The following is a 27,386-nucleotide window of genomic DNA, read 5'->3' on the forward strand; positions in this document are numbered from 1 at the left end:
ACTCTTATGTCCTTCCTGTATCATTAAAATCAAATTTACTGGTTAAAATAACGCTGCATCAAAAGAAATTTTATTGTTACTCTGTAAGGCATATTGGATCTTATCTGACATACCATGGGTAGTTTTAGGTAATTCATTTCTAACTGTAGAAATATTAAATGCACTTGAGAAGGTGCACAGCCAAGTAATGAAGATAATATCAGGCATCAGGAATATTGCAAAGAATGGTTAAGCAAGGTAGACTACTATTCTTTGGAAAACACAAGGTACAATACAATTTACATTTATATAGCACCTTTCATGCCAGGATAAAGTTTAATGCAGACTTAGTCAAGTTTTGCACAATTTTGAATCAAACTGGAAAAGCTGATCCTGGCAAATTATCCAAAAGGGCACAAGTGAGGATGATAGGAGTTAGAAGAAAAGTTAGGTGGAACTATTTTTTCTACACAAAAGGCAATAGATTTCTGGAATACGTTATTAAAGCAAAAAATCATGTACTCACTGTGTGGAATGAACCAATCAAAATGTTATGTTTGTTGGGCTAAATGATCTTTCAGCCATCCCATTGGTAGACTCACATGAGTAAGGCCATCAGAGAATTAATGTGCATCAGATATGCTTGGCTGCCATGATGGGTAAATTTTATGAATTTACTAGCTCAGGCGCCAAGCCAGTATTATTAAATGCTTTGGGACATCTTCCTGACTGGAAACGCACTAAATAAGTGTGGGTAGACACTACCCACATGAAGGGTGCTATATAAATGCAAGTTGTTGTTGTGAAATAAATATCATTCGGTAATGTGTGGTTTATGTGATCATGCCTCTGGACTCTGCTCTGCTCTATGTAGTTCCGCGCAGCCAGAGCCAGTCTGATGATACGTTTATTGGGATTTGATAGCATTTGCGTGCTTCATTACCATTTACATTAGTGACCCAGGTCCTATTTTTTTGCAGATAATGTGTGCACCAACAATCAGGAGTTTGACTATGATATGAGGGCCTGTAACCGTTCCTGTAGACTGTTGCCAGGAAAGGATTTCACATGTGATATACAAGATGTTCCAGTTTCTGGTTGTGGGTGCCCTGAAGGACTGCAGATGAATAAAAATGGAGACTGTGTAGAAGGATCAGATTGTCCATGTTATGTGGGCGACATGATTATCAAAATAGGACAAAGTAGTTATGTTAATGGTCAAACCTGGTAAGAACCTTCTTATATGTTATATTCAATGCAAATATTGAATAATACAACTAAATGCATGTAAACTATAATACTTTTTCTGCGTTCAGCATTTGTATAGATGGAAAACCTCAATGTTCTACAATTCCTACAACCCCTGTGCCAGGTGAGCTGCTGTATCAACATCTTCCGAAGTCAGAAGATGCTGTACTTTGAATAAAGAATGAAAATGAACTGTCATTTTCTAAACAAAACTTTTTTGTCCCCTTAGAATGTTCCGGTGGAAAAGTATATTTTGACTGTTCTAATTTAAAGCCAAATGAAACCTATTGTAAAAAGACATGCAGCAGATTGAATATGCAATGTGTAAGTGACATTAATACTTCAAGTAATGATTTTTTTTAAAATTACATCTCCAAAATGCTAAATATAATAGAATCCTATTATAAGGCAATAGTTGGAGCCATAAAATCACAACCCACCTTATAACAGAACTGCAACAGCCATCAGTCCTGCTGCACTCACTGCATTTGGTGCAGCTGGCTGGCTCACTTCCTGCCAGGTCCACACTCCATTCATGTTATAAGCAAATCTATGGAACGTGGGTTATGATGCTTTTCTACTTTAATAATACTGAATATTATTAAAAACAACTAAATCAATCTTTTTAACATTTATTGGTTTTCCCCTTTTGTTCCCAACAGTTCAAATAACTTACACTTGAACATTTACATCATTTGCACAGCATAAAGATGATTAATTTCAGATCAATGGTATAGTCTCAGTAACATCTTTTTAATGCTGAACCAATTGTATAGTTTATAATCTAAAAATACTAATTGTGCGATACTTCTGATTATAAAGTTGTACAAATCTGTATCAGTTGTTTCCTCAATGGTAAATATCACTTAGTTCAAAAGTTAAATTTTCTTTTAAAACAGAGTGATTACGTATGTGTAAATGGCTGTTTCTGCCCTGATGGAAGTGTGGAAGATGACAGTGGACACTGCATTAATGCTGACCAGTGCCCTTGTTTCTTTGGAGGAAACAAATATAATGTTGAAAGCGTAATCCAACGGGACTGTAATAAATGGTGAGATTTAACAAATGTCAAAAATTGGCCAATAAAATAATTTATAGCACTCTTTGAGGTATAGTAATAGACCACTTAAATTATTGTTATTTACATTTGCATAATCTATTTACAAATGGGCCTGAAAATACTTAGTGTACTCCATTCTTCAGAATTTGTCAGTCAATGATCTTAAACTGTTCTTACAAATTTTAAGGTACCAGTTTAAATCTTAAATCTTATAGTCCAGTGGCAATATATATAACATATATATATATATATAATTGTTTACTTTTTCAAAATTCTATGTGACCTCGCATGCTGAGTTGATGATCTCACAATGAATACCAGGGGCTATCCTGAGTCCAATTTAAAATGTTGTGACAATGACCAGAATGTCATAAAGTGGTCATTATTGTTTAGAGAAAATTATAGCCTGCTCTCACATCCTCCCTTGTACTTTGCTATATAACAATAATAATAATAATAATTCTTGCATTTGATAAAACACTTATCACGTAATTGAGACATCTCAAAGCACTTCACAGAATATACAATGAAGTGAATTGCCTGCATCTTTTGTGGGTGAAACGCAGCAGCCAATTGCACACAGCAGTTGTTATGTTTTAATAAAAAAACTAAATAAGAATACTGCAAGAGATATTGAAACAACGTTCATTGTACACCATATGAATGCCACTTTTCCCCCCCAGAAAGGTTATTTTCAGATAATGATTTCAGAGTTACATCTATACCATTGTAGAAATGTAACTCAAAGCACATAGTTACTGTTTTGTCTGTCATTATTCAACACTGAGGTCCTTGAAAATCATAGCAGCATATAACTGTTTTATTATTTGCAGCACATGCAAAGCAGGGTCATGGGATTGCTCTGAGAAACCATGTCCAAAGACCTGTCAGGTTTATGGAGATGGTCATCATATAACCTTTGATGGAAAGCGATACACCTATGATGGTAATTGTGAATACATCTTTGTTAAGGTAAGTTGTAACCAAAAATATTATTTGGAACTCATCTTTATGTAGTTCAAAAAATTTAGTTATTTTTTCTAATCAATCATTGATTAATATATAAACATTACATTATAGGATACTGTATACATAAATATTTGTGTATGTAATAATTGTCATGGAAATCGTGAAGTCGCTACAGTATACACAAGACAAAATTATTGTGTAATTGACTAAACAAAACAAAAGCTGTGAGCACACATGCATCAGCCACGTGAGCACAATTCAAACCATTCTTGCAAGGCTGGCACATGTAGGGCACATTTTAATTTATCTTTATCGATAAAAATTTACCCACATGAAAAGATAAACAATTTAGGCCATAAGTTTGACCCGTGAAAATATTTACATATATGGTAGTATTGTAAACTACCATATATGTAAATAATACATTGAATGTAGACAGAATGGGTTACAGCTAAACTGGAGTAGTTTATCAGCAAAGTATAATAATAATAATCCTTGCATTTGATATAGCGCTTTTCACATCTTCTAGATATCTCAAAGCGCTTCACAGAATATGCTGTAAAGTGAATTGACTGTATATTTGTGGGTGAAACGCGCAGCCAATTGCGCACAGCATATTATCTAATCCTAAAAGTAGTACTCTTTTGGCTCTAACAATATGTTAATGAGAAGTATTAGATGGAGGAGAAAGGATTCACAGATCATTGAAAGTCAGTTCACAGGAACAAAAAGCAGTTCGAAAGGCCAATAGAATGTTAGGCTTTATCACAAGAGGGCTTGAATATAAAACTTAGGAAGTAATGTCCTTCTATCCTGTGCGGCTCTGACCTTCTCAACACTTCAGCCTATCCCTCACTTACTGAATCAGTGCGCAACCTAGATGCCAGGTTCGACCCACAGTTGTCCTTCCTTCCCCACATCGGTTCCCTGATGAGGACCGCCTTCCTCCACCTCTGCCACATTGCCCATCCCCGGCCATACCTTATCCCAGATGTAGCCGAATCACTCATCCATGCATTCGTCATCTCCCAACTTAACCTATGAAATGCCCTTTTTGCCGGTCTCCCCAACTCCACCATGCACTGCCCGTCCCCTCTTCCTACCATGACGGGTGGTCACCCACACAGGATCCAGCTAATCCAAAACTCTGCCACTTGCAGACTCACCTTTAAACTCTGTACCCCCATTAAAGCAGTTCCAGTCAGGCTCCACTGGCTACGTATCGCCGAACGGATCGATTTAAGGGTTCTCACACTCATTTTCAAATCCCTTTATGCCCTGGCACCTCTATACCTCTCTGACCTGCTCAACCTACAACCTACTGTCTCCCCTCAACTGGCTCCGGCCTTCTGCATGTCCCTCCTGCCCTCCTTTCCACCATTGGTGGCCATGCTTTCAGCCACTATGTCCTGAAAATCTGGAACACTCTTCCTTCCTCTATACATTCGCCTTGCCCCTTCTATACCCATCTTCAGGCCACGCCTGATGTCCTTCCTTTTCGACCTTGCCTACGGTCACAGCCCCCTCCCCCGTCTTCAACCCTGGCACCAGGGAGGCAACATACCATGCAAGAGTCACATTTTTGGTGCAGAAACATCTATCTACTCCTTTTACCGTTGTGTCCCCAATGACAATTGCATTGACACTCTTCCCTGCGTCCCCCTGTGCATCCATTTGCTTTTGACTTCCCTCCCGAGAGGTATCATCACCCTCACCAGTATTCAGTAGAGACTTCAGTACATCGGTTTGTGAGTGCCTCACTCTTAGGGGATTTCTGCACTGCGCATCCCCTCTTCCTACCATACCGGGTAATCACCCATTCACTTTCCTTCTGTACCCTCTGTGGCTGTGGGGTAACCAACTCCTGAAACATTCGATTCATGAACTCTTCACCCTCCTGTATGCTATGTTGTGACACCAGCCTCTCCTCAAGCTCAGAAACCCTGAATATATGTATATAATTTGTTTTGATATATGCCGAATGTGTAATATATATATATATATGTGTGTGTATATACATATTACACAGCTGAATTGGTTGGTTTCTCAGCCTGGGCAGTTTTTTCCACTGCAGCAGGTTCACTGGCCTTAACACTTAACGTTCACTGCCAACTGGTCTGTAATGCTTTATTTTCTTCCTTCTGATCTTCTGAAGCTACAGTCAGAAGCTGGGATACAGCTTTTGAGCTTTCCAAACTGGACTGAATGGTCTTCTTTGTGCCTACAGTTTCATCTGTTCCCTGTTCATTGAAAGAAGAGATTGACAATGAGAACTCAATAAACAAACTATAATAACTGCATTTTGATATAGTGCTGTGTCTATAGTTTCGCCCACAAAATACAGTTAATTCACTTTACAGTATATTCTGTGAAGCGCTTTGAAACGTCTCAAAGATGTGATGCAAGGATTATTATTATGATATTATTCATCACAATGATACATGGATTGAAGGGATCTTAGTTATGAGGGCAGCATGGGCATACTGGGCTGTACCCCTTGAACCAGAGGAATGGTGTTTTAAGAGAATTGACAGAGTGGATTAAAGGATTCTTTTCTATAGCCACAGAATTTCTGAACAACAGGCCGTAACCTAAAAAATTAGAGGGAGGGAGAAAAGATATAATATTCAACCCTTGGACAAGCTTGTGCTATTGATCATTTGAAGGCAGTGCATTATGCACTATGTAAATACATTCTACGCATAAATTATTTGACTGGTTTACTCATTTGACAACTTGTTTAAGTTCAAATTCCATTAAGTGATATCATCTCTTTAGGACCAGTGCAATGGTGGAGATAGCACATTCCAAATATTTACTGAGAGTGTTCCCTGCTGTGAAAATGGTGTGACATGCTCAAGAAATATCAGAATTGTATTCAAGGTATGTTTTTATTCATTTGTGATTACTGAAAAGTTAAATTTTTCATATATTTTTAAATGTCATTGTATATAACAACTACCTGGAACCATCATTATTAGACATAACACAAGCAACTGTTCTGTCTTAATCTTTAGAACAAAGAACTCGTTCTTACTGATGGCAAAGTGAAGACTATGGAGAAAGTATCTCATCAGACCCAGTGCAGAGATAATTCCTATTCACTTCACACTGTTGGACTATATATAATCATTACATTTTCTGATGGGATTACTGTGATATGGGATAAGATGACAAGACTTTCAGTCACACTGGATCCAAAATGGAAAGTAAGTTGTTTGGAGTTGAGAGTTTTGCATTTGTCACATTTCTTGATCACATCAAAAATTAGACTGTTCTCCTAGGAAATTGTGTTTTTCATCCCATAATGTTATCTGTTATCTTACTACAGAATATTATAATAAAATAAAACATTCAGTGTCTCCTGTTAGCTTGAGCAAAATGGAAAATTTAATTTGTTACTTTTCTTCATTAGTGATCTTTCATGTAGAAGAATCCAATGAGATTTGTTTCCATTTGACCTGATCTTTTCTGTTGTATTACATAATTCTGCTGTAAACTTGGGTTACTTTTACTGGGCTATCAGTAAACTGCTATTGACTGCTTGTCTCTTGAATATACTGTATTCAAACTGAAATCTGAAAAGATTGTCTTTGCTTTCCAAAAGTTCAACAAACATGCTTATATTTTTATGTTTAAATAAGTCATTCTTTAGCTTTTCAGTTGTATTTGAATTCTATATTTAAAGTGCTTTAAGATATCCTCCTGATGTGAAAGGCACTAAATTATTATCAATTGCATATTATTGTATTTGGGTCATTTACTTCATTTGCACACTTTTCAGGTCTGGTATTCTGCAATGAATTTGTGCTTAAATGGTAATAGTTACCGTTGAATAACTTCAGCAGATGTTGAGACACCAAACTCCAATGTTGAATCTTTCATATTTGACACTTATATTCTATTAGAATCACAATTCTCTGATGGACATCAATAGAATAAATATTTTTTTCAAGTCATTGAAGAACAACACTAGTTCTAGCCAGGCTCCACTGGACCCTTATTACCGAACGGATCGATTTCAAGATCCTCACTCATTTTCAAATCCCCTCATGCCCTAGTGTGCACCTCCCTACCTCCAAGACCTGCATAAACCCTAACCTACAACCTGCTGCCTCTGCTCAACTGGCTCCAGCCTTCTGCATGTCCCTCAGTCCTCCGTTTCACCATTGGTGGCCATGTTTTCAGCCACTATGCCCCCAAACTTTGGAACACTTTTCCTCTTTCCCCCCGTCTTGCCCCTTCCTTCCCCACCTTCAGGTTGTGCATAAAAACCTTCCTATTTGACCTCCCCACCACTCATCCTGGCTTGGCATTATGCTCCACCACTGTCAAGTGCTCTGCAACTCTACCCTGCATGAGGGGTGCTATATAAATGCTATTTTTATATAGTGCCCTTCACAAGCTCCTGCGATATATCCCTGGAGTGGCACCTCAGAGCACTTAAGAATAAATACACCAGGGAGTAAATAAACTACAATTATGGTTCAATTGAAATATATTCGATTTCAATGATCATTATAAAACATTCCAACAACTTCCTCACTACCTACCTCTCTCTGAAGTGTCCTCTTATCTGATTGACTCCAGAACCGGGTTCTCGCTTTATAAGAATGCTTTTGCTACATTGTTTGAGACTTGGGATAAGCTTGAAAAAGTATTTGTACTTTTTTTGGATTAGAGTGCACTATTGACAAACTCTTCAACCCCATAAATGGTATTCTAGGATCTTTTGGAATACAACAACAACAAGACAAGATTCCATTTATAAAGTGCCTTTCACGTCAGGAGGACGTCCTAAGGCGCTGCACAGTTGGGTCATGACCCGAGCAGGAGGGAAATGGTCAGGGTGAGGGGAGGGAAGGGAGGGAGCGAGGAGGGGGGAAATGGTCAGGGTGAGGGGAGGGAAGGGAGAGAGCGAGGAGGGGGAAGAGAGTCGAGAGGGGAGCTGAAGGCACGGTCAAAGAGAAAGGTTTTGAGACCGGCCTTGAAGGAGGAAAGGGAGGAAGCAAGGCGAAGGCACTGGGGGATGGAGTTCCAGAGCCTGGGGGCTGAGAGGCTGAAGGCCCGACCACCGATGTTGGGGCGGGGGACGTGGAGCAGACCGGAGCCAGAGGAACGGAGGGTACGGGCAGGTAGGTAGGGGGATAGTAGGTTGGAGAGGTAGGAGGGAGCAAGGCCGTGAATGGCCTTGTAGGTGAGGATGAGGATCTTGAAATCAATCCTCTGGGGGATGGGGAGCCAGTGGAGGCGAGCGAGGGTATCATCTTACCGTCTATCGTCTTACCCCTTATATCGTCTTACCCCTTATAAAATGTATATATCATGTGCAGACTGTTCTATTGTGGAGTTACGTGAGAAAATGTAAATGTGTTTCCTTAAAATATGACTGTTACACTATTCCTGAATTGTATTTTTTTGATATTTTGTTGTAGAACAGAGTCTGTGGTCTATGTGGAAATTTCAACAACGATGTTGCAGATGATCTAACAACAAAAACAAACTCTTTGGTGAGCAATCACCTAGAATTTGGAAACACTTGGAAATTGGAAGCATCGTGCCCGAATGTAAAAAATGAATCATTACCCTGTGACAGCAATCCATATTGCTTAGCATGGGCTCAAAGGAAGTGTAGCATGATTAAGGATGAACTGTTTCAACCATGCCATAAAAAGGTAAGACATGATCTAAAACATTTCCTTTTAAGGTTAACCTCACAAGAAGTGTTTTTTTTGGTCAGCCATGTGTCTGACGCATGCGGAAACCCATCACCATGCTTAAGAGTATCCAAACCAAACTGAGAATTCCATGCATCCCACCTACACCTGGAAATTCCAGAAATAGATTGTTGGAATGGAATCGCACTCTCTCCCTGGAGGAATGCATCCTGCTTACCTAAATCCAGAAAGTATTAGGTGCAGGTTGACAAGAGCCAAGGCTTGGGGACCCCAGACTGTGCATTGGACCAGCTAAAACTGCATAGTGAGTGAACCAGCTGAAACTGCATAGCTTGCCATTAATATCGATCTTTGGCAAGCTTTCCCGCTATGGTTTTGGCTTGCAGGAAGCTGAGTTGGATGATTCCCTGCCCCCAGTGACTGGCTTATGCTTTAAAACTATATGTTGTCATACTTTTATCAGGTTGACCCAACTGCCTATTATGACGCTTGCATCAAAGAAGCTTGTGCCTGTGATATGGAGGGGAAATACCTTGGTTTCTGTACTGCTGTATCAGTGTATGCAGAAGCCTGTAATAAAGCTGGTATTTGCATTTACTGGAGAACCCCTGAACTGTGTCGTAAGTATCCACAACAACATTTATATTTATTTAGCAGCCTTTCCATTAGGAGGATGTCTCAAGGTACTTCACACCATAGGCTGAGAGCCTGAGCTGGGGAAACAAAGAAGGGGAAGAGAAGGAAGTATCAGTTCCACCATTCACAAATAGCTGGGAAGCATTTGTAATGATATTAGAATGTTACTGCATTACATTGAGCAAAAGTGAGATGTAGTACGACAAATAAAATTTACTGACTTCTATTTCACTGTACTGCAGATTCTTAGTGTTAACAATAATGTAAACAATTTAAATCTAAAATGAATTGTGCATAGATTATGCGATTGGTATTAGTATCTAAACTGAGCTAACTGACTGATGATCCCATAACAACAATTACCATTTTCATTGCAGCTGTATTTTGTGACTATTATAATGATCCTGATGAATGCAGCTGGCATTATAAACCATGTGGGACTATAACATCAAAAACATGCAGCGACCAGCACATCGGCAAGAATTTCTCTGCAGTTCTTGAAGGTCAATTAAATATTGCTTTACAGTTAGTTTATCCTGTATAAATAAGATTACTTTTCAAATTGTTTTCGTATATTAAGGGCATTTTTTCTAAATGATTGTGTACAATTTAATGTCTATTCATTTTGATAAAATACACCACTCAAGACTATTTAATCTGTGTAGTAGGTAGGATGGTAAGAATTGTCTAATGAGATATGATGTATTTGAAATTTTGGTCATTTTAAATAATTATAAAAATGGCAAAAAAAAATTTGAAACTGTACTTAAAATTGACAGCTGGTAATTACTTATATAATAACGAATTGCATTTAATATAGCGCCACTTATATCGGGAGGACATCTCTATGTGTTGATATAACTCAGTCGTGAATTTAGATACATTAAATTAAAGTAGATAGCTTTCACTGATTTTGCAACATTTGTTTTTATGAAACATAGGTTGTTACGCAAACTGCCCCGAGAATGCTCCTTACCTGGATGAAAATCTAATGAAGTGTGTTAACTTATCTGAATGCACATGTTATTATAATGGGAAAATACTGCAACAAGGTGAAACAACGAAGAATGACTGTGAAGAATGGTAATGTGTTCAATGAATTTTATTCTATTACAAATCCTTATTATTGTGGAATAAAATGTTTCAAATATAATGAAGCAAAATGCTGAGTTGCTTTGATATAAAATGCTTGTAAAAACTACAGGAATATTGTCAAAGATGATCTTGCTGTAAGGAATTGCCCAGTAATGATTTTTTCCTTTCTTATTGGAATGGGGGTGTTCTGTACGAAATGCTTCAGGTTCCTTAGAACAATTTCTCACAGTATATTACAACTAAGATAGACACAAAAAGAGCATCTTTGGTTACTAAACTGATTATATCTTACTAGTCAAAGAAAATCAACAACAAATTACATTTGTAGTGAGCCATTCACTTCGGGAGGATGTCCCAAGTCACTGGAAAGACAGGGATTTGGACCTGAGCAAGCGGTCAGGATCAGGAGAGGTGGAAAGCAGAAGGATAGGGGTCGAAGGGTGATCAAAGGCGTGGTCCAAGAGGAGGGTCTTGAGACCAACTGTAGAACATTAACTCTCATCCAGGACTTGATGTCTGACAGACATATTGTCAGGACAGCAGTGATTCTTGAGTCGAAGGTGGTGGCCGAGAGATAGGAGTTGAGTGTCACCCGCATGCATACATGTGGATGTTGACGCCATGTCTGTGGATGATGTCACTAAGAGGGAGCATATAGATATTGAAGAGGAGAGAACCAGAGCCCTGAGGAATTCCACATCAGATGAGGCGGGGGCTGCAGGAGAAGCCATTGTGGAGACAAAGTGGAAATGGTCTGAAAGGTAGAATTTGAACCATTCAAGGACAGGACCATGCAGATTGAGCTGAGAGGAGACACAACAGAAGAGGATAAAATGCTGACAGTGTCGAAGGCATCAGATAATAATCCTTGCATTTGATATAGCGCTTTATCACATCTTCGAGACGTCTCAAAGCACTTCACAGAATATACTGTACAGCGAACTGACTGTATATTGTGTGGATGAAATGCGGCAGCCTATTGCGCACAGCAGTGTCCCACAGTCGTGGATTGAGTGACCAATTTATTATTTTTTTTGAAGGAATTATTACCCCTGGAAAAGCGATCCACCAATCATCTAACAACCGGGTTCTTACTTACTGCTAGGTAAACAGATGCATGTGGAGTAAGGAAGCTTGCTCAAGATTTCACCCTGCCGGGTTTTCAACCCAGATCTCTCACTTGCGAGGCCAGTGCTCTAACCACTGAGCTACAGGACTCCACAGAACAAGGAAACATAGTGAGCCCTGGTCACAGGTTGATAAAATCTAACACACTTTGACCAAGGCTTTTTCTGTATTATGGGCAGCGCGGAAACATGATTTGGAGGGGCTGAATGCCGGGAGAGAAAGGAGCAAAGCTGGGAAGCAACGACTCATTTCAGGACCTTGGAAAGAAAAGGGAGGTTGTATTAGGGGCAGGAGTTGGAGAGCAGGTTTGGGTCCAGGGAAGATTTTTTGAGGATGGCGGTGATGAAGGATGTTTTTCAGCGGGTGGGGAATGGCTCCAGTGGACAAGGTGATGCTGCATTGCTGGGAGTATCTGTGGTGGCGAGTAAATAATAATAACTCTTGCGTTAGCAGGGAGTTGAACTTGCTCCAAAGTGACTTGCCTGGCAAAATGTTGTAAACTTGCTCCAAAGTGATTTGCCTGGCAAAATGTTGTAATCAAGCCAACCCTCTGTGGCAGTCTTGGTAGTCTGGTTCCTGAGACAGGCAGGTCCGCAGTATTCCAGGGCACTGCTGATGATAGCACAGCCAGCCCAGCTCATCGGGCAGGACCTGGAAGGGTAGACCAGTCACTGGGGGCAGGAAGTTATCCAACTCGGCTCCTGTTAACCCTGCAAGCCAAAGGCCTAATGGATAGGGTGTCCTTGCTCATGAAAGCTTGCCAGACAGCGATATCAATAGCAAGCGATGTGGTTTTAGCTGGTTGGACTCCATCAGTACCCCCAACGCACACTCTGGAGTCCCCAAGCCTTGGTTCTTGCCAACCTGTGCCTAATACTTTCCAGAATTAGGTAACCAGGAGGCGTCCCTCCAGGGAGAGAGTGAACATTCCATTCCAACAATCTATCTCTGGGATTTATGTATGGTGCATGGAAATCTCAGCTTGGGTTTGAATACTCTTAAGCATTGTGATGGGTTTCTGCATGTGTCAGACATCAGAAGGGTAGGTCATGTCTGGACAATCTAATTGAGTTTTTTCAGGCGGTCACTAACATGATGGATAAGAGAATATCTATGTGAGGTCATCCACTATGGATACAAAAATAGCAAAACAAAATATTTTCTAAATGGTGAGAAACTATGAACTATGGAAGAGCAAAGAAACTGGAATTCATTGTCTGAAAGGGTGGTGGAAGTCAATTCAATAACAATGTTTAAGAGAGAAGTAGATAATTATTTGGGGAGGACAAGTTTGTAGGGCTATGTGGAGAGAACAGGGGAGTGGGATTGAATTGGATAACTCTTTTCAAAGAGCCGGCACAGACGCAATGGGCTGAATGGCCTCCTTCTGTGCTGTATAATTTTATGATTCTATGATCTTGAATATCCACATACACATAAAAACCAGCTCACAACTGCAAAAAGTCATCAAAAAGGCTAATGGTATGTTGGCCTTTATCTCAAGGGGAATAAATATTGTTTCAACTATATAGTGCCTTGGTCAGACCCCATCTGGAGACTGGATTCAGTTTTTGGCACTGCATCTCAGGATGGATATATTGGCTCTGGAGGAGGTGCAACACAGATTCACCAGAATGATACCAGGGCTAAAAAGGTTAAATTACAAAGACAGGTTTCATAAACTTGGTCTCTATTCCCTTGAGTTTAGAAGATTGAGGGGTGATCTGATTGAGGTTTTTAAAATAATAAGGGGATTTGATAGGTTAGATGTAGGGGACAATTTCTTTTGGTAGGGGAATCCAGAACAAGAGGGCATAATCTTAAAATTAGAGCTGGGCCATTTAGGAGTGAAATTAGGAGGCAGTTCTTATGTAAAGGGCAGTGGGAATCTGGAAGTCTCTCCACCAAAAGCTGTGGTTGCTGGATCCATTCACATCTTCAAGACTCAGGTGGATAGAAATTTGGTAGGTCAGGGTATTAAAGGATATGGGGCAAGGGTGAGAAATTAGACTTGATGTACAGATCAGCCATGATTTGGCGGAACATGTTCAAGGGGCTGAATGGTCTACTCCCGTTTCTGTTTCTAATTGAACATCTTGTGTGGTAAGAGATGCACATTTGCTGTGTTTCAGCTTGTCTCTTGATTCAGAAGGTTGTGGGTTCAAGCCCCACATTGGGACTTGAAATCACACAGTCTAAGCTGAGGATCCAATGCAGTGCTGGGGGTATGTTGCATTGTTGGAGATGTCGTCCTTCAGTTGAGACGTTAAACTGTTCAGGTGAATGCTAAAGATTCATGGCACTATTTGAAAAGAGAAGGGAGTTTCTCCCGGTGTCCTGGCCAACAATCTCCCAAATAAAATTGGTCACTCACTTCAAGGCTGTTTGTGGGACATTGCTGTGCATAAATTGGCTGCCGCGTTCTCCCACAAATACATAGTCACTCTACTTTGGAACGTCTGTCTGACATGAAAGGTGTTAAACCAAATGCAAGTATAATTATTATTCTTATTATTCTTATTATTATGTTCATCTTCTAAGAAATTTATGTGTAGTTATTCAATTTCCTCATGAAATGAACCAGACAAAATGAATATAGTTTGCTAGTGGAAGTGTGGTTGATGCACTGAATCTGTTTTCTTATGTTCTTGTTATTAGTGCTCAACTGAACATAGCTATGTGTGTGAGCAAATCTAGTTACAATGTTGCCGCATTACATTTTGTGAAGGGCAGTGTGGACTGGCCTTGTAAATTATTTCTGGTGTTCCTTATGGAGAAAGAGTGATAAAGGGGTCTTTTTAGGAATAATTGTACTGCTAACTCAGACTTTACAGATGAATTACAGAACATTAATGTTCTGATTTTCCCAAAACTAGAACAATATCTAAAATATGTTTTGCATTCTCTTTCAGTGAATGCAAAAATGGAAAAGTCCATTGTACAGGTAAGTGCCCATTTCCTCATGACGTGGAACAAGATTAGTGCTGCATAAATGCCGCTGAATTGACGCAAGGAGATATTAATTGTTTTCTTCAGGACTACAACTTACATTTCGCCCACAAATATACAGTCAATCCAATTTACAGTCTATTCTGTGAAGCGCTTTGAGACGTCTAGAAGACGTGAAAAGCGCTATATCAAATGCAAGGATTATTATTATGTAGGATAAAATCAGCTTGCAAAGCAACATGGAAGGGAAAAGGGGGAGGTTAGAATAGGCTCGGTCGAAGAGATAGGTTTTATTCAGTTCCAGAGGGTGCGGCAGAAAGGATGAAGGCCCAACGACTGATGGTGGAGCGGGTAAGGTGGGGAATGTGCAGCAGGACAGTGCCTGCCGAGCGGAGGCAGCGGACAATTTAATATGGCATTAGCAGGTCACAGAGGTAGGAAAGTTCAAGGCCATGGAGGGCTTTGAAGGTGAGGACCAAGGTTGTGAACTTTATCCTCTGGGTGATGGGGAGCCAGTGAAGCAGGTTGGTAAAGGTTAGTAGATTGCAGAGGTAGGGAGGAGCAAGACCTTGTAGGGCTTTAAACGTGAGGACGAAGATCTTGAACTCAATACTCTGGGAGATGGGAGCCAATGAAGCTGGGTGAGGATGGGGGTGATCAGGTCATGTTAGTGTGGGAGAGGACACAAGCTGCAGAGTTCTGAATAATCTGCAGTTTGTGGAGGAACAGTTGTGAAGTCCAGTGAGCATAGTTAAGCCTGGACACAATGATGGAATGGATGAGGATCTTAGCAGTCTGAGGGGAGAGATAGTGGCAGAGGTTGGCAATGTTGCCGAGTTGAGGGATGGCAGAATGGGTCATGGCACAAATATGGGGTTTGAAAGACAGCTGAGAGTCGAATAAGACACATAGGTTCTGCACTGGCTCAGTGAGGTGGAAAGTGCATCCATGAATAGTGATGAGGAGGCGCGGACGGGAGCTAAGCAGGACGGCCTCGGTCTTGTTGATATTCAACTGGAGAAAATTGGCTCTCATCCAGGACTTGATGTCTGACAGACACTGTTGTTTTTGACACAGTTGTTTCCTGTCAGAAACAACAATGTCAAAAACAAGTGTCTACTTCTTCATCAACTACAGGTAAAGATTTCCTGCATTGTGATTTAAAGCAAAACCATTTATTCAAAAAGGCACCTCATTTATTAAATGTTCTGTTTCCATTTCTTTACCTTACAGTGAGAGATATGATGTTTCCCTTCATTTAATTCAAAACACTATTATTAGATGAATTCCTTGAGACACAGCAGAGTACTGTAAATGTGTTGTAACTTTTTGCAGTCTAAGCAGCAGCAGGCATTTCAATAACTATCAATATTTCTAATATTAATTTACTTGCTTTAAAAAAACACAATTAATTGATTACAAAATTTGTCTTCTTCAGAAATATCAACAAGAACGACCACACCAACAATACCAATATCAGCAACATCACCATCAACAACAACAACATCAACATCATCAACAACAACAAGAACAATAACAACTCCTCCATCAACAACACCCACTCAAGGAACGCCAATAACACTAACATCCAGAATATTGTCAACAACTAAGTCCACAACCAGCAGTAGTAAGTTTTTTTCATTGAGATTATTTTCACTTGAAGGTTATTTACCCAAGATTACATTATACTATATTGTATTAAAATGTTTAACTAGTGCAGAAATTCCACAAAAACAGAAATGGTCTGAATGCTGTTCTTGTTCTTCAGCAGAAACAACTAAAACAACAAAAGCAGGAACCACTGTGCCTGTGACCACCAGAAATCCTGGTAAGTAGGAATAATAATCCTTGCATTTGATATAGCATCTGCAACATCAAAATATCTTGATGCACTTCACAAATAATTGCTATAAAATGAAGTGACTACATTTGTACAGTCAAACACAATAGCTAATTTGCTCACAGCAATATCCTACAAATACCACGAGGTAACCAATTTATGAACATAATTGATGACAAATATTGTTGTATGGTGAAGACCCTTCAATAAATCTATTTCATCAACAAAAGATACTGGATGTTATATTGTGCAGGAAAAGTGAAATAATAAATTGCACAGTAGCTCATTTGATTTTGTCTCCCTTTTAAAATGTTGGTTCCAAAATTTTGTCTATTAATAGCATTGAAATAATCTTATTGCAAAACTTTGAATATGGCCGTGGAACTAACCACTGATTTTCAATGTTTTTACTCGTTGTAAAGATGAAAAGATAATACAACACTGCTAAATTGTTGTAAACCACTTTCTACACCCCTGCATCTGAACCGACATCAGGCTGCAATTTTGGCAAAAGATTCAGATACGTGCACTCCCCTGTATACATCCGGGAACTATAGGCCATTCAGCCTAATGTCAGTAGTGGGGAAACTTCTAGAGACTATAATCCGGGACAAAATTAATTTTCACTTGGAAAAATATGAATTGATAAAGAACAGCCAACACTGATTTGTCAAAGGCAAATCACGGCTAACAAACCTGATAAGAGTTTTTTGATGAAGTAATGGAGGGTGAGGATGAAGGTAGTGAAGTTGATGTAATTTATATGGATTTTCAAAAGTTGTTTGATAAAGTGACTTGTAAGCAAACTAGAAGCCCATAGTATTAAAGGGACAGTGGCAGCATGAATACAGAACTGGCTGGGAGTCAGAAAGCAGAGAGTGGTGATGAATAGTTGTTTTTCTGACTGGAGGGAAATGTGCAGTGGTGTACACCAGGGGTCAGTATTGGGACCACTGCTGTTTTTGATCTATATAAATGACCTGGACTTGGGTACAGGGAGTACAATTTCCAAGTTTGCAGATAATACTAAGCAAGGAAAAGTAGTAAACTGTAAGGAGGATAGTAGCAGACTGCAAGCGGACATAGGCAAGACGGGTGAAATGGGCAGACACGTGCCAGATGAAGTTTAATGTGGAGAAATGCAAAGTAATGTATTTTGGAACGGAGAATGAGGAGCAGTATAAACTGATGGTACAATCTTGGATGAGGTGAAGGAACAGAGAGACCTGGGGGTTCATATAAGTAAATCTTTGAAGGTGGCAGGACAGGTAGATAAAGCTGTTAAAAAAGCATACGAGATACTAGGCTTTATAAATAGGGGCATAGAATACAAAGTTATGATAAACCTTTATAAAACACTGGTTAGGCCTCAGCTAGAGACTGTGTTCAGTTCTGGGCACCACACTTTAGGAAGGATGTCAAGCTATTGGAGAGGGTGCAAAGCAGATTTATCAGGAAGGTACTAGGAATGAGGGATTTCAGTTATCAGCAGACGCTAGAGAAGCTAAGGTTATTCTCCTTGGAACAAAGAAGGTTAAGAGGAGGCTCAATAGAAGTTTTCAAAATGACGAGGGAATTCGATAAGATGAACAAGGAGAAATTATTTCCACTGGTGGGTAGGTCGGTAACCTGAGGACACTGATTTAAAATAGTTATTTAAAGAAACTGAGGTGAGGAGAAATTTTTTTACACAGCGAGATGTTTGGATCTGGAATGCATTGGGAAACCGGTTCGATGACAACTTTTAAGAGAGTAGATATTTATTTAGGGAGGACAAGTTTGCAGGGCTATGGGGAGAGCGGGGGAGTGGAATTGGATTGGATAGCTCTTTGCACAGAGCCAAATGGCTTTCTTTTGTGCTGTATCATTCCATGATTCTATGAAACAGTGTGTATCTCTGAGTGTGTGTGCGCGTGTGTTACACCCCTTTTTGCACAGGGGAGTAACATTTCTCCTCCAGTCATCTGGCACCACCCCATTGTCCAAGAGGATTGATAGATTATGGCCAAAGCCTCCGTTAATTCCACGTTTACTTCCCTCAGTAAAGGGATGCATCCCATCCGGATCAGGTGACTTATCTACCTTGAGCTCCGATAACCTTTTTAGTACCTCGTATCGGTTTATTCTCATCCAATTTCTCTACCGTCTCCTCTGATACTATGGCATTGGCTGCATCCTCTTCTTTTGTGAAGACAGATGCAAAGTACCCATTCAGTACGTCAGCCTGGCCTCTGCCTCCACAAGATTTCCTCTTAGATCCCTAATTGGACCTACCCTATCTTTGACTAACCTTTCATTATTTATATGCTGATTAAATACCTAAGGGGTCCCTTTTATGTTACCCGCTAATCTTTTCTCATACAATCTCTTTGCCCCTCTTATTTCCTTTTTCAGTTCTCCTCTGTGTTTTCAATTTCTATATGATTATCTTCTGTATTTTGGACCTGACATTTATCATAAGGCTCCTTTTTCTGTTTCATTTTAATCCCAATTTCCTTATTCATGCAGGATGGTTTGGATGCTTCTTTGTGGGAATGTATTTGTTCTGTCCCCAAACTATCTCCTCCCTGAAGACATCCCCTATGGCTGTTTTACCTGCCAATCTTTCTTTCCAGTCCACTTTGGCGAGGTCCCTTTTTAACTCATTGAAGTTAGCTCTCTTCCAGTTGAATATCTTCACCTTTGATTATTCCTTGTCCCTTTCCATAAGTACTCTAAACCCAATGATCACAGTTGTCCAGATGCTCTTCTACTGAAACCTGCTCCAATTGCCCCACTTTATTCCCCAGAACTAGATCCAGCATTGCTTCCTTCCTTGTTGGACTGGAAACATACTGATTCAGAAAGTTATCCTGCACACATTTCAGGAATCCTTCCCACTCCTTGCCCATTACACTGTTACTTTGCCAGTCTATGTTAGGATAAACCCACTCTGTTGGTTTTGCATCTTTCTGAAATCTGCTTACAGATTAGCTTGCCTATCTCCTATAGTACACACCGATCAACACCTTTTGTGCTCCTTAACTTAAAGAGGAGAAACAAATTACATGGAGGTCTAAGAAAGATGAATAGCAATATAAGGAGTAATCCAGAAAAATGAGGGGTTAGTCAGTGGATAAATGCAGAAAAGACTAAGTTGGTCTTGGAGTACATGTGTGTAAATGCACGGTGTTTGAAAATAAGTTTAGTGAGCTGCAGGCTCAAATTGCCACATGGTTTCTGCTTTTGGACCCTCTAGCACATCATCCCTTTCCAGAGCCATAAAAGTGTCTTTAATAAATATTGCCACCCCCCCCCCTCCTTTTTTTCCTTCCCTATCTGTTCTGAAAACATTGTAGCCAGGAGTATTCAGCTCGCATTCCCGCCCTTCTCCAGGTCTCTGTTATTGCCACTACATCATAACCCCATGTGCTGTAGAAATTCAATGGACAATAACATCCGTGACGACCACTTCAACCGCAACAACCAAATCCTCAAAAACAACCACACTTTCCATCATAAGTCCTGGTAAATGAAATAAATATAGTTGTAATGGAATTTTGCCAAAATATTCAGATGCGTGTATTCCCACGGTGTTAGCTGGGATGTAATTTTTCCAACTTACAACAACAACTTGCGCTTACATAGCACCCCCCACTCAGGGTAGTGTCTCAGAGTGCTTACACAGCCTGACTGCGCCACTTCGAAATTGTAGCAAGAGATACAGATGGGATAAAGATAGGTACAGTGTTAAAGAGAGACACACACGCTCTTTCTCTCACACACGCACTCTCACACGGACACACATCCTCAGAGTTATACAAATGACTATAAAACAAACTAATTGCTTTAGAAATTCAATGGACAATAATAGTTTGTATGTATTTGCTGTTCTTCAACAGAGATCACTGTGCCTGTGACCACTCCTTCAACCATTGCACCTGTGACGACAACTCCTGGTAAATATGAAACCAATGCAGTTGTAATGTCAAGGCCCTTAAAATAAATGCCCGTTCCTGTAGTATCTGCTCATTGAACAATTCACTTGTCTGTACGCTATGCTTTAATTAAAATGGAACAATATCTTTCTCTTTTCCTGTACAGGGTTGTATTGTCATGGCGTCTGGACAGCCTGGATTAATTTGAATACTCCGTCTGCTAACAACCCGGGCGATTCTGAACCAGTGGATGTCATTCGCACGACAGAGTGTTCTAACTTTGCTGAAATAAGTCATGTTCAGTGTCGCTCAGTCGATTTGCCGGACATTCCAATCAGTGAAACAGGGGACAATGTAACGTGCGATAGAGACACAGGGTTAAAATGTAGAGTGGCGGCAGGAGGCGCCGAGTGTGCAGACTACGAAATTAGACTTTGTTGCGAGAACGAACGAACAACTATTATAACCACAACAACCAGTCTGCCTACAACCAGCACCATTACACCCACAACTCCTGGTAAGTACGAATTAATGTTTTAGGAATCAATGAATTTTGCGTAACGAGTCTTTAAATAGGTCTAAAATAACATAAACTTGAACACTGTGAAATTGTTGTGAACCACTTTCCACACACCTGCATCTGAACTGAAGTCAGGCTGCACTTCTGGCAAAAGATTGAGATACGTGCAGTCCCACGGCGTTAGCTGAGATGTAATTTTTCCAACTTAGAAATTGTAGCAAGAGATACAGATGGGATAAAGATAGGCGCAGTGTTAGAGAGAGACACGCACACATTCACACTCTCGGTTTCCCCTCACACAAACAAACACGCACACACACTCAGAATTGTAAAAAGGCCGGTAAAAATATTAATTGCTGTAGAAATTCAATGGACAATAATGCCTTGTATGTATCCGTTGTCTTCAACAGTAATAACAGAGATCACTGTGCCTGTGGCCACCCCTTCAACCACTGCATCCGTGACGACCACTTCAACCGCAACAACCAAATCCTCAAAAACAACCACACTTTCCATCATAAGTCCTGGTAAATGAAATAAATATAGTTGTAATGGAATTTTGCCAAAATATTCAGATGCGTGTATTCCCACGGTGTTAGCTGGGATGTAATTTTTCCAACTTACAACAACAACTTGCGCTTACATAGCACCCCCCACGCAGGGTAGTGTCTCAGAGTGCTTACACAGCCTGACTGCGCCACTTCGAAATTGTAGCAAGAGGTACAGATGGGATAAAGATAGGTACAGTGTTAAAGAGAGACACACACGCTCTTTCTCTCACACACGCACTCTCACACGGACACACATCCTCAGAGTTATACAAATGACTATAAAACAAACTAATTGCTTTAGAAATTCAATGGACAATAATAGTTTGTATGTATTTGCTGTTCTTCAACAGAGATCACTGTGCCTGTGACCACTCCTTCAACCATTGCACCTGTGACGACAACTCCTGGTAAATATGAAACCAATGCAGTTGTAATGTCAAGGCCCTTAAAATAAATGCCCGTTCCTGTAGTATCTGCTCATTGAACAATTCACTTGTCTGTACGCTATGCTTTAATTAAAATGGAACAATATCTTTCTCTTTTCCTGTACAGGGTTGTATTGTCATGGCGTCTGGACAGCCTGGATTAATTTGAATACTCCGTCTGCTAACAACCCGGGCGATTCTGAACCAGTGGATGTCATTCGCACGACAGAGTGTTCTAACTTTGCTGAAATAAGTCATGTTCAGTGTCGCTCAGTCGATTTGCCGGACATTCCAATCAGTGAAACAGGGGACAATGTAACGTGCGATAGAGACACAGGGTTAAAATGTAGAGTGGCGGCAGGAGGCGCCGAGTGTGCAGACTACGAAATTAGACTTTGTTGCGAGAACGAACGAACAACTATTATAACCACAACAACCAGTCTGCCTACAACCAGCACCATTACACCCACAACTCCTGGTAAGTACGAATTAATGTTTTAGGAATCAATGAATTTTGCGTAACGAGTCTTTAAATAGGTCTAAAATAACATAAACTTGAACACTGTGAAATTGTTGTGAACCACTTTCCACACACCTGCATCTGAACTGAAGTCAGGCTGCACTTCTGGCAAAAGATTGAGATACGTGCAGTCCCACGGCGTTAGCTGAGATGTAATTTTTCCAACTTAGAAATTGTAGCAAGAGATACAGATGGGATAAAGATAGGCGCAGTGTTAGAGAGAGACACGCACACATTCACACTCTCGGTTTCCCCTCACACAAACAAACACGCACACACACTCAGAATTGTAAAAAGGCCGGTAAAAATATTAATTGCTGTAGAAATTCAATGGACAATAATGCCTTGTATGTATCCGTTGTCTTCAACAGTAATAACAGAGATCACTGTGCCTGTGGCCACCCCTTCAACCACTGCATCCGTGACGACCACTTCAACCGCAACAACCAAATCCTCAAAAACAACCACACTTTCCATCATAAGTCCTGGTAAATGAAATAAATATAGTTGTAATGGAATTTTGCCAAAATATTCAGATGCGTGTATTCCCACGGTGTTAGCTGGGATGTAATTTTTCCAACTTACAACAACAACTTGCGCTTACATAGCACCCCCCACGCAGGGTAGTGTCTCAGAGTGCTTACACAGCCTGACTGCGCCACTTCGAAATTGTAGCAAGAGATACAGATGGGATAAAGATAGGTACAGTGTTAAAGAGAGACACACACGCTCTTTCTCTCACACACGCACTCTCACACGGACACACATCCTCAGAGTTATAAAAATGACTATAAAACAAACTAATTGCTTTAGAAATTCAATGGACAATAATAGTTTGTATGTATTTGCTGTTCTTCAACAGAGATCACCCCTTCAACCATTGCACCTGTGACGACAACTCCTGGTAAATATGAAACCAATGCAGTTGTAATGTCAAGGCCCTTAAAATAAATGCCCGTTCCTGTAGTATCTGCTCATTGAACAATTCACTTGTCTGTACGCTATGCTTTAATTAAAATGGAACAATATCTTTCTCTTTTCCTGTACAGGGTTGTATTGTCATGGCGTCTGGACAGCCTGGATTAATTTGAATACTCCGTCTGCTAACAACCCGGGCGATTCTGAACCAGTGGATGTCATTCGCACGACAGAGTGTTCTAACTTTGCTGAAATAAGTCATGTTCAGTGTCGCTCAGTCGATTTGCCGGACATTCCAATCAGTGAAACAGGGGACAATGTAACGTGCGATAGAGACACAGGGTTAAAATGTAGAGTGGCGGCAGGAGGCGCCGAGTGTGCAGACTACGAAATTAGACTTTGTTGCGAGAACGAACGAACAACTATTATAACCACAACAACCAGTCTGCCTACAACCAGCACCATTACACCCACAACTCCTGGTAAGTACGAATTAATGTTTTAGGAATCAATGAATTTTGCGTAACGAGTCTTTAAATAGGTCTAAAATAACATAAACTTGAACACTGTGAAATTGTTGTGAACCACTTTCCACACACCTGCATCTGAACTGAAGTCAGGCTGCACTTCTGGCAAAAGATTGAGATACGTGCAGTCCCACGGCGTTAGCTGAGATGTAATTTTTCCAACTTAGAAATTGTAGCAAGAGATACAGATGGGATAAAGATAGGCGCAGTGTTAGAGAGAGACACGCACACATTCACACTCTCGGTTTCCCCTCACACAAACAAACACGCACACACACTCAGAATTGTAAAAAGGCCGGTAAAAATATTAATTGCTGTAGAAATTCAATGGACAATAATGCCTTGTATGTATCCGTTGTCTTCAACAGTAATAACAGAGATCACTGTGCCTGTGGCCACCCCTTCAACCACTGCATCCGTGACGACCACTTCAACCGCAACAACCAAATCCTCAAAAACAACCACACTTTCCATCATAAGTCCTGGTAAATGAAATAAATATAGTTGTAATGGAATTTTGCCAAAATATTCAGATGCGTGTATTCCCACGGTGTTAGCTGGGATGTAATTTTTCCAACTTACAACAACAACTTGCGCTTACATAGCACCCCCCACGCAGGGTAGTGTCTCAGAGTGCTTACACAGCCTGACTGCGCCACTTCGAAATTGTAGCAAGAGATACAGATGGGATAAAGATAGGTACAGTGTTAAAGAGAGACACACACGCTCTTTCTCTCACACACGCACTCTCACACGGACACACATCCTCAGAGTTATACAAATGACTATAAAACAAACTAATTGCTTTAGAAATTCAATGGACAATAATAGTTTGTATGTATTTGCTGTTCTTCAACAGAGATCACTGTGCCTGTGACCACTCCTTCAACCATTGCACCTGTGACGACAACTCCTGGTAAATATGAAACCAATGCAGTTGTAATGTCAAGGCCCTTAAAATAAATGCCCGTTCCTGTAGTATCTGCTCATTGAACAATTCACTTGTCTGTACGCTATGCTTTAATTAAAATGGAACAATATCTTTCTCTTTTCCTGTACAGGGTTGTATTGTCATGGCGTCTGGACAGCCTGGATTAATTTGAATACTCCGTCTGCTAACAACCCGGGCGATTCTGAACCAGTGGATGTCATTCGCACGACAGAGTGTTCTAACTTTGCTGAAATAAGTCATGTTCAGTGTCGCTCAGTCGATTTGCCGGACATTCCAATCAGTGAAACAGGGGACAATGTAACGTGCGATAGAGACACAGGGTTAAAATGTAGAGTGGCGGCAGGAGGCGCCGAGTGTGCAGACTACGAAATTAGACTTTGTTGCGAGAACGAACGAACAACTATTATAACCACAACAACCAGTCTGCCTACAACCAGCACCATTACACCCACAACTCCTGGTAAGTACGAATTAATGTTTTAGGAATCAATGAATTTTGCGTAACGAGTCTTTAAATAGGTCTAAAATAACATAAACTTGAACACTGTGAAATTGTTGTGAACCACTTTCCACACACCTGCATCTGAACTGAAGTCAGGCTGCACTTCTGGCAAAAGATTGAGATACGTGCAGTCCCACGGCGTTAGCTGAGATGTAATTTTTCCAACTTAGAAATTGTAGCAAGAGATACAGATGGGATAAAGATAGGCGCAGTGTTAGAGAGAGACACGCACACATTCACACTCTCGGTTTCCCCTCACACAAACAAACACGCACACACACTCAGAATTGTAAAAAGGCCGGTAAAAATATTAATTGCTGTAGAAATTCAATGGACAATAATGCCTTGTATGTATCCGTTGTCTTCAACAGTAATAACAGAGATCACTGTGCCTGTGGCCACCCCTTCAACCACTGCATCCGTGACGACCACTTCAACCGCAACAACCAAATCCTCAAAAACAACCACACTTTCCATCATAAGTCCTGGTAAATGAAATAAATATAGTTGTAATGGAATTTTGCCAAAATATTCAGATGCGTGTATTCCCACGGTGTTAGCTGGGATGTAATTTTTCCAACTTACAACAACAACTTGCGCTTACATAGCACCCCCCACGCAGGGTAGTGTCTCAGAGTGCTTACACAGCCTGACTGCGCCACTTCGAAATTGTAGCAAGAGATACAGATGGGATAAAGATAGGTACAGTGTTAAAGAGAGACACACACGCTCTTTCTCTCACACACGCACTCTCACACGGACACACATCCTCAGAGTTATAAAAATGACTATAAAACAAATTAATTGCTTTAGAAATTCAATGGACAATAATAGTTTGTATGTATTTGCTGTTCTTCAACAGAGATCACCCCTTCAACCATTGCACCTGTGACGACAACTCCTGGTAAATATGAAACCAATGCAGTTGTAATGTCAAGGCCCTTAAAATAAATGCCCGTTCCTGTAGTATCTGCTCATTGAACAATTCACTTGTCTGTACGCTATGCTTTAATTAAAATGGAACAATATCTTTCTCTTTTCCTGTACAGGGTTGTATTGTCATGGCGTCTGGACAGCCTGGATTAATTTGAATACTCCGTCTGCTAACAACCCGGGCGATTCTGAACCAGTGGATGTCATTCGCACGACAGAGTGTTCTAACTTTGCTGAAATAAGTCATGTTCAGTGTCGCTCAGTCGATTTGCCGGACATTCCAATCAGTGAAACAGGGGACAATGTAACGTGCGATAGAGACACAGGGTTAAAATGTAGAGTGGCGGCAGGAGGCGCCGAGTGTGCAGACTACGAAATTAGACTTTGTTGCGAGAACGAACGAACAACTATTATAACCACAACAACCAGTCTGCCTACAACCAGCACCATTACACCCACAACTCCTGGTAAGTACGAATTAATGTTTTAGGAATCAATGAATTTTGCGTAACGAGTCTTTAAATAGGTCTAAAATAACATAAACTTGAACACTGTGAAATTGTTGTGAACCACTTTCCACACACCTGCATCTGAACTGAAGTCAGGCTGCACTTCTGGCAAAAGATTGAGATACGTGCAGTCCCACGGCGTTAGCTGAGATGTAATTTTTCCAACTTAGAAATTGTAGCAAGAGATACAGATGGGATAAAGATAGGCGCAGTGTTAGAGAGAGACACGCACACATTCACACTCTCGGTTTCCCCTCACACAAACAAACACGCACACACACTCAGAATTGTAAAAAGGCCGGTAAAAATATTAATTGCTGTAGAAATTCAATGGACAATAATGCCTTGTATGTATCCGTTGTCTTCAACAGTAATAACAGAGATCACTGTGCCTGTGGCCACCCCTTCAACCACTGCATCCGTGACGACCACTTCAACCGCAACAACCAAATCCTCAAAAACAACCACACTTTCCATCATAAGTCCTGGTAAATGAAATAAATATAGTTGTAATGGAATTTTGCCAAAAT

At 40.4% G+C, this 27,386-nt stretch overlaps 1 protein-coding gene across 1 annotated transcript in view; it reads left to right on the forward strand.

The window, feature by feature from the left end:
* The window catches only part of LOC103190192 (mucin-19-like), a 54,065-nt gene that overhangs the window by 8,215 nt on the left and 18,464 nt on the right, over window positions 1-27,386 (forward strand). Inside the window, exons 12-41 of the mRNA XM_042335444.1 lie at window positions 960-1,206; window positions 1,296-1,351; window positions 1,457-1,551; window positions 2,127-2,278; window positions 3,121-3,259; window positions 6,035-6,139; window positions 6,274-6,465; window positions 8,692-8,931; window positions 9,398-9,554; window positions 9,948-10,073; window positions 10,512-10,653; window positions 14,706-14,737; window positions 16,181-16,229; window positions 16,272-16,369; window positions 16,511-16,570; window positions 20,464-20,520; window positions 20,666-21,016; window positions 21,430-21,546; window positions 21,921-21,977; window positions 22,123-22,473; window positions 22,887-23,003; window positions 23,378-23,419; window positions 23,565-23,915; window positions 24,329-24,445; window positions 24,820-24,876; window positions 25,022-25,372; window positions 25,786-25,902; window positions 26,277-26,318; window positions 26,464-26,814; window positions 27,228-27,344. Of these exons, the coding sequence (XP_042191378.1) occupies window positions 960-1,206; window positions 1,296-1,351; window positions 1,457-1,551; window positions 2,127-2,278; window positions 3,121-3,259; window positions 6,035-6,139; window positions 6,274-6,465; window positions 8,692-8,931; window positions 9,398-9,554; window positions 9,948-10,073; window positions 10,512-10,653; window positions 14,706-14,737; window positions 16,181-16,229; window positions 16,272-16,369; window positions 16,511-16,570; window positions 20,464-20,520; window positions 20,666-21,016; window positions 21,430-21,546; window positions 21,921-21,977; window positions 22,123-22,473; window positions 22,887-23,003; window positions 23,378-23,419; window positions 23,565-23,915; window positions 24,329-24,445; window positions 24,820-24,876; window positions 25,022-25,372; window positions 25,786-25,902; window positions 26,277-26,318; window positions 26,464-26,814; window positions 27,228-27,344 (4,485 nt within the window). The remainder of the gene's footprint in view (window positions 1-959; window positions 1,207-1,295; window positions 1,352-1,456; window positions 1,552-2,126; window positions 2,279-3,120; window positions 3,260-6,034; window positions 6,140-6,273; window positions 6,466-8,691; window positions 8,932-9,397; window positions 9,555-9,947; window positions 10,074-10,511; window positions 10,654-14,705; window positions 14,738-16,180; window positions 16,230-16,271; window positions 16,370-16,510; window positions 16,571-20,463; window positions 20,521-20,665; window positions 21,017-21,429; window positions 21,547-21,920; window positions 21,978-22,122; window positions 22,474-22,886; window positions 23,004-23,377; window positions 23,420-23,564; window positions 23,916-24,328; window positions 24,446-24,819; window positions 24,877-25,021; window positions 25,373-25,785; window positions 25,903-26,276; window positions 26,319-26,463; window positions 26,815-27,227; window positions 27,345-27,386) is intronic.

The sequence above is a fragment of the Callorhinchus milii genome, unplaced genomic scaffold (genome assembly GCF_018977255.1).
Source record: "Callorhinchus milii isolate IMCB2004 unplaced genomic scaffold, IMCB_Cmil_1.0 Scaffold5, whole genome shotgun sequence".
Lineage (NCBI taxonomy): Eukaryota > Metazoa > Chordata > Chondrichthyes > Chimaeriformes > Callorhinchidae > Callorhinchus > Callorhinchus milii.